Genomic DNA, 12,310 nt, shown 5'->3' with positions numbered 1-12,310 from the left:
AAAAACAAATCCTCGGGTGATCATAACCTCTTGCCCCTTTGGCTGCCAATGAACAAAGTAAGAAAATGGATCTTTGTCCCCCTCTATTGTCTGACAAATAAAGGCTTTTATGTTTTATTTTCCATAAAAAAATACTTCTTTAATCAGAAAGAATTCATCTACCAAATCAAAGACATTTTGTTTGTAACATGTTACAGTCAGAAATCTAAAGGACTGATTGTTTTAATTGACTGGAATGTGTCTTGGTTTAGACAAGATATTATGAAAAGAAACCTCAGTTTCATTCTCATATTTGTGCACTAACTATGGAGCTGGAGCCACCAGGAGACAGTTAGCTTATCTTAGCATAAAGAAAGGAAACGACTGGAAACAGCAACACGCAACAGGGACTATTTCTTTTAAGACATAATGTGTTATAACTGTTCAACACCACAACAAGTCCTTACAGTTAAAAATACTCAGTAATTAACAACTGCACTTTAAAAGGATTCACAGTGTCTAAATGAAAAGACAGCAAGATGACTCATGACAAAATAACCTCTGGCCCTTCGGTAGACAGCTCAGCGAGCTTCAGGAAAACACTGCGAACTGATCTTTTCCCCTATTGTCGGACAAATTGCAGGCTTTTATACTTCATAATGAATTTAAACTGACCTGTAGAGGAGGAAGAATGATAAGTGAAAAATAAATGAGTAATAGAAATGATAACTGAGTTTTATTAACCTGGTTTTCCTCACTAGCCCTTATGTGACCTGTACTTCCCACACCATGGTCTAACCACAATATTCAGATTTATTTATTTTGTCATTAAAAATAATGTTATTTAGCTATCTAGTTAGTTAGCTGGACAGACAGTCACCCAACACCTGTGGACATCGCATCAGATATGTTGACTTTTCCTTCACTAACATCCTCCTCTGTACTACAAAGCAGTAGTGTTGATATAAGATGCAAAACTGCATGAATCTCCCTCTATTTTTACTGTTACACATATGCTGTACATAAGCGTTATCCAGTGACTCAAGTGTCTTTATACAAATATAGGATCTATATTTAGTGTAAGTACAGAGTAAATATTGGCTATCCTGAAGGTTTGTTTGCAGCTCAGTCCATTGGAAGTGATGATGGTACACTTAAAACACACGTAGTTCAAACAAGCAGCACCTCGGCCTTTGAGCGGCACAAAAACACACACCTACACACTCACCCACACGCACATTTTTTAACAGAATTCACCCCCCATTTCATGCTCAGCTGCAGCAGATGCTTGATAACTATTCAGCAATCACACTCTCTTCTTTGTCACAAGCGCCACTCTGCATTCACAGCAGCAGGCTGTGTCAGCTCGCTAGACGGGGGGAATTTAACAACCTGCTAAATTTGTAAATGACAGACTGTGCTGCAAAATCACAACTGTATTTATGGAGATATCTCTCAACTTGGCACCGCAATCCTCAGCCTGGTGATGAAATGTAAGAAAATAAGCAGGTCAGATCCTATAGTGTGACATGAGATGTTATCCCTTCAAGAGCAACAGTTTCTCACAATGACTTGAAAGAAAGTTGTGACACTGTGTGAACAAGTTGTGTTGGTGAAGATATGTTGCTGAGAATCGCTTGATACCAACGCATGACGCGAGGACATCCGGGCTTCGTATTTAAAGTAGAGGAACTGAAGAAGTACCATTTGGCCTCCACAGTCTGTGGATTTGATCGGCATGGCAAAAATATAGCGAAACAGCAGCTGCAGAGGAAGAATAGTCAGCATGCAGAAGGATATTGGTCTGTTGTACCAGGAGGTGATTGATGTAACTAGACTGAGATGTTCGAAATGAGAAGGAAAAGAAAGATTATATGATTTGATGGAAAGTACTGACGCTTGATGTGGGAGACAGAAACTGCGGGTTACACCGCACAAAACTCTGACTAAACTCTTTTCTAATATCTGATTCAACCATTGTCGATTTCGTCAGCTGAAATGACGACAGTTGCTTGCAGATTTGACTTCCTGTAGCTAGCAAACGTTAGCTACTTCATGCTAGTTTCGTGATTTATTTGAAAATTCCTTCTCCAGTTGACTTTTTAATGTTTTCCATTAACTCTTTTTTAAATGAGAACCCAATGTCCCTAACATGTCCGTAAAACCTGTCTTAAATATGCACTTGACGACCATAAAAATGATATCATGCTAAAAGATTAAGGCTAAAGTTACATGCCCTAAACTAGCATTCTGACCAGTTGCTTAAACATGAAGAAGACATCTAAATAAAGCAGCTTTGTTCTTTTATTGCAGTTGACCCTAAAAAGTCTTTGAGGTTGAGAACTGACTAAACAAAGAGCAGGACAGAGCTGCTAACGTTAGCTTAAACTCTGACATAGCATTGTAGTTCCCATGCATTTCCAGTCCTCAACTGGGATTTTTCTAATGTAGCTCGTTGATTATATGCCTTCAAACCTTGAAAGTAATGCTATTTTGCTACTGTAGCTAATAAGCTAGGTAGCAGGGCATGCTAACAACAACATGACTTACATTAAAGCAGATAAACACACCGTTTAATCCACTCCTTACACTTTCGCTCTTGTGTTTTAGCCTTTTGAAAGTCTAAAAAAAGACAACCTTTATAGCTTTATCTGGAGTGTTGCTCTTACTACAGCCCCAGGAACACGACTTTATCACATTGAGAAATCCAACACTCGACAGGCCTGCTGTGCCAAACTATGGTTGCTAAGCTACGATTAAACAGTTGCTGTTCGGTGGAGAGGTTTGGCGAATGGTGAATCGTCAAAGCCAGTTTTTATATTTGGAGACATCTTTGGTGGGAAGCCAAAGCTTTCTGGTGAAGTTTGAAATTCTGTAGGTGGCATGCTTCGCTTAATCTGTTCATCCACTCCGGCCAACAATTCTCTATCTACCACAGAAAGTTATTTCCTGAGTGGTAGGGGAGTGTAACTCTTACGTAATTCAGCTTTTATTAATTGGACACAAATTGAATCACTGTTGTGCTGCATTGTCAGTAATCGAGAAGTGTTTTTAATCAAACTGTCAAGGATTATAACCTCCTTTATGTGACGGTGTTTGGCGTCTCAGGTGGGTTAGTCATGAACATTTTCCTGAAGTTGATTTTTACGCCAGTAAACATCCAGGCAGCTTCTGCTCAGCCATTTTCGTGGGGTTGAATCAGTGGTGCCGAGTTCCTGTGTTTGCAGCTTTTTCAGGCCGGGAGCGTGGGCACAGTTCAGTCCTCCAGCTCTTTCACTGGTAGACCAGCAATTTGTCTCTCAGCACCTACTGTGAGAGATGTATACAGGAAGAGGGCAATTTGGTTATCTCCTGGCTCTCTACACCTTTCAGCTCGCACTTTATTCTTGTCCTGTTTCTGTTTCTTTTTTCTTTTTTCACAGATTTTTGTGCATGTAACAACAAAATCCAGCCTTACTTTTTGATATTTGAGGACCCAGTATTTTCCTCTTCTTTGATTCTTCTTTGTCACAGGCTGCAGCTGTTTCGCTCCCTGCAGACTGCAATGAAAGCTTTTCCTGTTTTTATTAACTACTCGAGTGTGTCATTTTTCATGTGAATCCTCATAAGCTTATGCCGACGGCTCATGCGTAGGATCACATGCTTTTTGAATGTGCTTGTGTGTAGTAGCATGATTGTGTGTCTGGATGTCGAGACTCAATTTTGGAACCTTATCAAGCCACTACAGACATAATGGGCCCCTGATTGGGGGGAAAACAAGGAGGTTGGCTGGTAAAGTCAAGGCACGGCCCTGTAGGATTTCCCCGTTAACATCTTCCTTGGTGGGGACAGCTTAACACAAATTGAGCCGTCTCTCCGCGGTCTCGCTCGGCTTGTTAGCGGAGGGGGGGCAGCTGTGGGGCCAGGAGCCCGGAGACTCAGATGACATTTCAGGGAGCCGACTAGAGGCTGGCCTTTTGAAGAAACAAGCCACAGAGAGGCAGGATCACTAATTAGCCCTCTGCGTCCCCGAGTCTCACAACTTACTGTCTTGTTAGATTTCACACCTCAAGTTCAACAAATAATGTGAAAGGATATGATTTAAATTTAACTAGGAAAAGTAGGGGAAGGAAATTGTACAGCACTTCTCCTGAAGAAGTTCTGTGACATTTACATTTAGTTATAAATAATTGTTTTCTTGCCTTTAGCAGCTAATCTGTCTGTTAGCTTTACCTTGATAAAGTACACCCTCCATTTATGAGCGGCAGCGCCTCAGAACATGACTTAAAAGTACAATTTTAAGCAATGTGCAAGTCTATGAATGGCAATTCCATAATCCTTGAATCCATTAACATTTTTGTGGCTTAGATTTCTGCCTGACCTTCACTGAATTACGACATTCGGTATGAATGAAAATCACATGAATGGTTTAATAGTGGAACCGCAGGACGAGCTTGATAGCCGGTCTTCAAGGTGCCGTAAGCTGCTTCTTTAAAGCGAGGAATGCGTTTGGCACTGCGCCATTATCAGCTGTTAAATGGGGTTCTCTGCGGCCGGCTGGAGCGCCGCACAGATGCAGCAATCGCTGGCAATTATTTTGTTTAGGTTTGATTGCACATGATGCAGGCGTGCAATTAAGGAAACAATGTGACACGAACAAAATTCATTCTCCCAGCAAATTATATTGGCTGCTTGATCTCAGAGCTGGTGAAAGGGGGGGACGGCAGGTGTTTTATCTGCAGCGTTGTGCTGTTGAGCACGGGAGACACATCGAGCGGTGCTGGCTCAGGCATGTGTGAGCTGACCAATGAGAGCAGACTGGGTATTGGGGAGGGCTAAAACAGAGCGTCTCAGACAGAGGGGGAAGACAGTATGTAAAGCATTAAAGCATGTAAACCCTTTATAGTAGTAATGCAAAATAAAATCATGAATGTGAAAATAAGCGTAATATGTCTCTCATTTATAAATACATACATCCTGCTTGTGTCTATCCATTTGACACAGTTTCTAACATAGTCAGTAAAGGACTTATGATAGCTAATAACATCACTAATGAGCCATATTGAGTTTTACTTTCATGTCAGAAGTCATTTTGTCACACTGTCACACTCTTCAGATGATGGATATCTCGCCAGGGAATGAAACTCTTCAAAGTCTGATTACACTGTGCAACTCGGCCAATAAAGTGATCTTCATCTCTCTCCCTCTCCCTCTCTCTCTGCTGGCTCAGAGCCACCCAGGCCTCGGCAACCCCCCTCAGCCGAGCGGGACCAGGCATGCGTCGTCCTCTCCAGCTCCGACAGCGAGCCGGAGCTCAGCCGGGGAAAAGCCCAGCCTCCGAGATCGGGCAAAGACAAACAGAGCGAGGAGGAGGAGAAGGAGGAGGAGGATGAGCCTCTGAAAGACAAACAGAAAGTAGGAGAAGCAGAGGAGGAGGAGGACAAGCGGCAGCTCAAAGGCAAACAATCAGCGGGAGAGCGAGGCGACAACGTCGCTGGCGGTGGCGGCCGCCTCCCCCCTGACCACACACAGGGTAATCCCACCTGCAATCTTCTCCTTTTCATATCTAGGGAAATTGGCTGGTGCTGCGTTGTCACCTGCCCATATAATGCTGTTTAATATCATCACTTCAAACCAATAAGGGACTATATCTCATTCCATATGTGGCTCAGCATTATTATTCTTACTATTATTAGTGTCTAGTTGGGGATATTGCCTATTTCTGCACTCAGGAAGGAGATATTGAGTAAAACCGCGCTAATCTCCAGAGTGCAGCTTGTTGATACAAGAGCACCAACATACACACAAAGGTTTGAGCTTCAGTCACTGTCCAGTAGGCAACTGGTGAGCTTCTGATTGGCTACTTTTTAATAAAGTGAACCGAGCACTAATTACATAAAAGGCACAAGTTTCCTCCCGACACCAACTTCTCCTTGAAACACAACCTGCTTCCCCCGTCCACTCTGGTTATATGTGTACATGTCTGCAAGTCTCTGAGGGATGTGAAGAAACAAATTCCCAATTACACAGTGTGTAATATTGCAAATTAAGACCTCTGTGTTCAAGTACTCGTGTCTCAAAGGGATACGCAAAGCAATAAATTGCGCTAATTACAAAGAACTAATTACACCGTGTGCAATATGAAGAGCTCTTAAAAAAAATGCCAGACTAGCAGAGTCTAAGAAAAGCCCGTGACCTGGGTGTTGCCTCTGAAAGTGTGCAGACATTTTGGGGCAGAGTTATTGAAGGATGAAACTGAGCTGGTAGCAGCTCTGGGATGTTTTTAAAGCTTCTTTCTTCCAGAATACTTAACATAGGAAGGAACACAAGGCATTTAGGTTTTAACAGGCAAGCTATCAACCCCTATTACCCTTTAACATCCTAAGATCAGTGTGCAACAACTTGGCAGATTCTTTTCCTTTCAGAGCCACACGCACACGCGCACACACACACGCTCTGACATCTATTAGTGGCCAGAGATTGTCGAGTGGTTAATTTCCCATCTCTGTAGCTACCTGTGCCCCCCAACGATCTAGGATTGAATCCCACTGCTGCTACGTGCACTCTGTGTTCCCCCCCCTCCACTGTCAGGCAAAAAAAATACCAAAGGTGAGCGAAAGGCCCGCTTTCTTTTTTAAAAAACACATCTATTTAGAGCGACTCTAGGGGAGCGATAAAAGCTTCACTGTCGATCAGAAATGGCAGCACAAAGGAGGCACTGCTGGATGCCAACTTTGCCGCCCACCTCCCCTTTAGACATGTACTTTTCCCTGGAGACAACTGATCTATCTATCTATCTATCTATCTATCTATCTATCTATCTATCTATCTATCTATCTATCTATCTATCTATCTATCTATCTGTCTGTTTGTCTATCTGTCAATCTATCTATCTATCTATCTATCTATCTGTCCATCTATCCCGAATTGTGTCATATTTCTTCCTATATAGTTAGCTTATTTTCTGTCTTACGGTGTCTTTTTGTCCATAGCCCTGTTATCTGTCCCTCTCTGTTATCCATCCATCCATCTTTCTTTGGCTAGCTAGCTATCTTTTCAGCCTACTGTACATTTTACTGTCTATCTGTTTGTCTACCTGTGAAGCTGTCCTCATAGAAAGCTTCATGTCATCTATTTGTCTCTGTTTAGCCATCTAATGGTCTTTCTGACAGTCTTTTTGCCTGTACAGTATAGCTAGCTAGCTGTCTTTTGATCTTACGGTTGTGTATCGGCCTTTTGTCTGTTATTTTGTCTGGCTATGTAGCTGTCTGTTTGTCTGTCTTTACACCAAGCTAGCTAGCTATCTCTTTAGCTAATTGTTGTCTTTGCCTACCAGCCTGTCTTTATGCTTTAATATCTTTGTTATCTGTCTGTCTCTGCCTGACTCTCTATGTATGTAGCTGTCTATCAATTAATCTGTGTCTGTCTGTCTATGTTGTAGCTGCCTATGTTTCTGTCATCTATCTACCCTTCTGTCTGTCTCTCTCTAACTATCTGTCTTGTCTACTGTATGCAGCTGTCTGTCTGCTGTCTATCCACAGCATCTATCTGTCTATCTATCTTTTAATCTACCTGTCTGTCCGTCCATCTATCTATCCTGTTTGTGTTTAGTCAGTCTGTTAGTTGCGAGCCGTTGACGGTCCGTCTCTGTCAGCGTGGGTTTAGTATGAAACACAGCGGTTGTCCAATAAAATTGACCTATGGGGTCAGGAGCGGAGCCTAATGATTTTCCTCTACCTGCCCGTGGTTTTAGAAGGCAAACCGCAGCGCTGTCGGCCACCCACATCTCTTGATTGCTCTGAGATTACTTTCCTCACAGCACAGACAGGCAATCACTCGTCCTCCACCTCTCCGTCTCTCTCTCCTTACCGTCTGTTGCTCCATCTATCTGCATGACCCAAACATTTAAACACGGATACACGTCTTTTTTTTTTATGTGGATGTTAGTTCAAACGTTGCAGCAGCTGCACCAAACCTCTTCACGCTTGAAATGCGCAGTAAGAATTTTGATTTTTTTTTTTTTTTTTAGATCTTTTGTTTCGATCCTGCAGAAGATGAGATGACTCAGTCCAATTAGGCGTTGTTTTCTTTCTCTCGCAGTAAAATAACAGATAAATCCCTTGGGGTGTTTTGAAGGCACTGTTCATACTGTGTAAGTGACAGTCTAATAAGACGGCTTTGTAAGATGAATTGCCCCCATCGTATAAATGGCCCACTTAATGCAGCTGGCGCGTTCCGCCACTGCAAACAGGGGGAAGAAGAGGGGGGGAAAACTGCTTACAACAAATATAGGTTGCACATGGCAGAGCTGCTAGGTTTCATTACAGAGGTAGAAGGACAGATAGATGGGATTTCGTGAAATGCTACTGTCATAAAAATGTTTGGGTTCTGGGTTTGTAGCGCTGCACAATGCTTCTGTCTGGTCATCTCGGTATTTTCAGACACAAAGTGGCCCATTCCAACTGAAGCCAGGGTGAGATTAGAACAGCGCTTACCAGAGCCGGGGAAATTGCACCTGTGAGGACAGCAAACATAAAAATGAAGGATATGGACATTGTGCGGCATAGGTCAGAGAGAGAATTTGACTCTGACTGATCAGGATGATTCCACCTTGAAACAAAACAAGTTTTAGCTTATAATTGCATCACAAATATCAGACAAAAACACTGGTGGAGTGTAACTAATTCTCAAATTAAAGCAGACGTCTCAAATAAAAGGCATCCGTGCAGGAAGTGTGGGGTTTTATTGGCGGGAGCTTAATAACATTTAAAAAAATGGCAGTAGGAGTGAATGAAATTGACGATTTAAATGGAAACAGTGTTTGTATGGTGAGTACGACATGACTGTTCTACTGATGTAATATGTGCTGTGGAAATAGACTTTATGCTGAATTTATCAAGACAACAGGTAAATTAGAAATAAAAACCTCAGTTCCTATTTAAGAACCTACAGTACTTACGTGAACTCATTTAAAGGTGCAATGTTGAAGAGTTTTAGGATAAAACGTGATACCAACGGCGTTATACTATTGGCTCACAAACCTCAAAGCTGGAACCAAATGTCAGAGTTCTTACACAGAGATATTTTTATTCTACAAGCTCTGTAGATGTATTATTTTTAAAACTTTATTTTCAACTAAATCCTGCCCACTTCAAACCAGTGGGAAACGCACAGAAACCTACACAAAATACAGAAATCTCTCATTTAAAATAACCCAAACTGTTCTGACTTTGACTACAAAGCTGATAGAGAAGATATGTTGGTCGAGCCTTTAATATCTTGCTGATATCAGTTCAAAGTACAGTATTAACTATCGTGTCATGGTACTAAAGGTTAAAATCTTGAGCTCATTTGTGTTGACAATCCAAACATAGTTTAATTCTGGCCCACCTTCAAAGCATGATGGGAGGGATGTCTTTGTTCCAGCCCTCTCAGTGTTTCAGCACAAAAGCTGCTTCTGTCCCATAAACCACCAGAGACCCTGTGCAGGTACATGGTAGCACCTGTTCGGTGGAAACTCTCTTGTCACAGACATCAGCCTGTGTCAGTATTTTCCCCCCATTAGCAAGCCAAATGGACGTACACACATCCTCAGGTACGCACACACGCACAGACAAGGCAGACAACTGGCCACGCGAAGTGATTTAAGGCGAGTATTATCAGAGTGTTATAGGTCATTGTCTAAATGAAGCGTGGTCGAGCTGTGGCGGTCTCATTTCCACCGCCTGACCTTTTCTTGCTAGATGCTGGCAGGATGAGCGAGCTACATTGCTGACATTAATGACCCGCTCTCTCTCTTCTCTTTCTCCGTTTCTCTCCATCTGCGACTGTCATTTTATCACTCTCTCTCTCGCTTGCTTTTCGCTCTCTCACTGCGTCTCCATCCTGTTGTTCAGCAAATTCTCGAGCGAACTTGAGAAAAATAAATTGGGAGGTTTCTGTCAAAGAAATGGGCCGTCAGTGTAGCTGCACAGTATTACACGCCATTAAACGAATAGTTCGACATTTTTCGGGTAATATCCTTATGAGCTTTCATTCCAAGAGCAATCACTGGATTCAACTTTGACAGGCACATTTGCACCGTCAACCAATAGCAAGCTGTCTTGAATAGAGAAACCAAAACAGAGGAAGCTATCATAGGTAGTTATTATCCGTGCAGCCAAATCGACTTTTATTTAACCTCCCCTCTCAGAGTGTAAACTGCAAAAGAAGAATTCAGCGCTACCAATGTGCCTCTTGAATAAAGTGTTAGCTCTTTGACCTGTTAACGATGTAGCTAAATAGCTTCCTATCTGACAGCAAGTGAGCTAGCTCGAAGAGCTGCTGTGACCATGACTGTGGTTCATTCATGCTACAGCTGGTTAGCGTGTTAGCCAGCCAGCTACAGTCGTTCTTGTACATACAGATGACATGTTGTTGCTTTCATGTGAAAGCTACGAATCTTCCAAATGTAATATTTTCATAACAAAGACCAGTGTAGTGACAATTCATTTTTCAGAAACCTATTATGCTTTCTCATTTTTTTCCTTTCCTTGAGTGTTTTATAAAGGTTGTTTTGCATGTAAAGGTCATGCTATATTCGTCAGTGCTGGAAAATTCTTCTCTCTGCTTTTAGAAACATTGTGTTTGTTTAGACCTCAACATGTAGGTTGGTTGTTAAACTGTGTCAGCTGGTGATGGGAAAAGCAAGATTGACTTTCACTCCTATTTATATGAAAATTAAGCGTTTTCATTTCAGATTCTATAATCAAGTGTTTGAAAGCAATAAACCTTAATTTAAGGTAGTTTTCTCCGACATGTACGTCATATGCATGCACGGTTAAATGATCTGCTACAGATGTCATATCGTCTCAATATTGTGCTGTGCATAATAAGTCTCAAAAGCTGCTGGAGTTTAATGTCTCCGCTAGTCATCGCATCACCAGAGGAGCAAACAGATGCACCAATAAAGCTGTGAAAGCCAATAATGAGTCAATAATAAATACTCGGTGAGATATTAGTCAGCCTCTCCCTCTCTCCCTGCAGACCGGAGAGCAGCGGTGTGTCTGTCTTCTGCTGCCGATGCTAATGACGATGATGAGGGCAATGATGGAGACGCCGCCGGCACCGCCCATCCTGTCTACCCGGGCCTGCAGTTCTGCGCCAGCCAGTACACAGACCGAATATATCTTTACTCCAAGGTACCGCAGCCGGTGTGAGTGTGTGATTGTGCATATTGGATAATGGTTAGACTCAGCGGGGGGGCAGAGTTGCTTTAATAATGATTCTTTCTGGCGTCTCTCTTTTTACTCAAGGTTGGGAACAAACGTTGCAGTAAGAATGGATTTTATAATGCTTTTACCTTAAAGTGACACCTACACTTATGGCATTATTCCACAGGTTGACGCTAGCCAAGGAGCATTAGCTGTGGAAGTAGCTATGACTTTATTTTTTTCTCAGTTTTTTCTGTGATGTTTGTATTTTCGGGCACTCAGTAGTCCCTCAGTATGAGTATGGCCACTACTACTAGAATTGGTTTTGAAGACGTCGGCAGTGTCCTAATGAAAGCAGGTTGTTTTGTCATTGTACAGCCAATCAACACTCTCACCTTTCCTTACGTAAACTGCATTCCTGGGTGAGGAGATCGTCAGTGAAAATAATATTAAAAAACTAGCATGAAAGCCTGCAATATTTGAAAAGGGGGAAAAAACAAAAAGAAAATACCACATGAACACTTTTTGTTGTCTAATATCCCTTTATTATAAAACATTGTACAATGGCTGATATGTCACACTTTTGTGTACTGGGTATTACATTTTAAAATGTTATCTGCAGCTATTTGAAAATGCTAAAGTTCAAACCCATCTTGTGCAGCTTTAACTGTCAGAGAACAAGAGCTCTTCTTACTTTCTAAATTAAAGTCAGAAGTGTCTGATGTAGTCATTTTTATTTCAGGTCTCAAGGCAGTATGAATAAATAAAACTGAAAGGGCATGCAGAGTTTTGATACCCCCTCGATGTTTTGTTCCTCACCAGCTTGTTCCCGCTATATTCAGCTGAACAGTGAACAAAACATAATTAATTCCTTATTTCGAGCGGGAAGTCTCATTGAGATCAAGATCTCTTTATCAAGATGGAGCTGCAAACAGCCATACAAAATAAAGACATGCAGTTCTTGCACATATTGCCAATTAGCAAACCTGATAGATGGAGAAAAGATAACGTTAAGAAGTCAAGGTTCAAGAAATGTTTTCTGAAGTAATGGTGATTGAAAGGGCTACGAGTTGTTCTAATTTCAAGTTGCATGGCAACTGAAGCCAACTTTGATGAACATGGAAAACATGCTATGATTTGTCATTATAGTTTCAACACAG

The 12,310-nt window shown here is 41.8% G+C and overlaps 1 protein-coding gene across 2 annotated transcripts in view; it reads left to right on the top strand.

The window, feature by feature from the left end:
* zranb3 (zinc finger, RAN-binding domain containing 3) overlaps window positions 1–12,310 on the top strand; it is an 80,168-nt gene that overhangs the window by 41,792 nt on the left and 26,066 nt on the right. Inside the window, exons 14-15 of one of the 2 annotated variants that reach the window (XM_073462154.1) lie at window positions 5,189–5,491; window positions 10,984–11,138. In XM_073462154.1, the coding sequence (XP_073318255.1) occupies window positions 5,189–5,491; window positions 10,984–11,138 (458 nt within the window). The remainder of the gene's footprint in view (window positions 1–5,188; window positions 5,492–10,983; window positions 11,139–12,310) is intronic. The other variant, XM_073462155.1, reaches the window with a different exon arrangement.

The sequence above is a fragment of the Pagrus major genome, chromosome 24, assembly GCF_040436345.1.
Source record: "Pagrus major chromosome 24, Pma_NU_1.0".
NCBI lineage: Eukaryota > Metazoa > Chordata > Actinopteri > Spariformes > Sparidae > Pagrus > Pagrus major.
The sequence above is the reverse complement of the archived record's forward strand: the minus strand, read 5'-3'. Positions and strand labels throughout refer to the sequence as shown.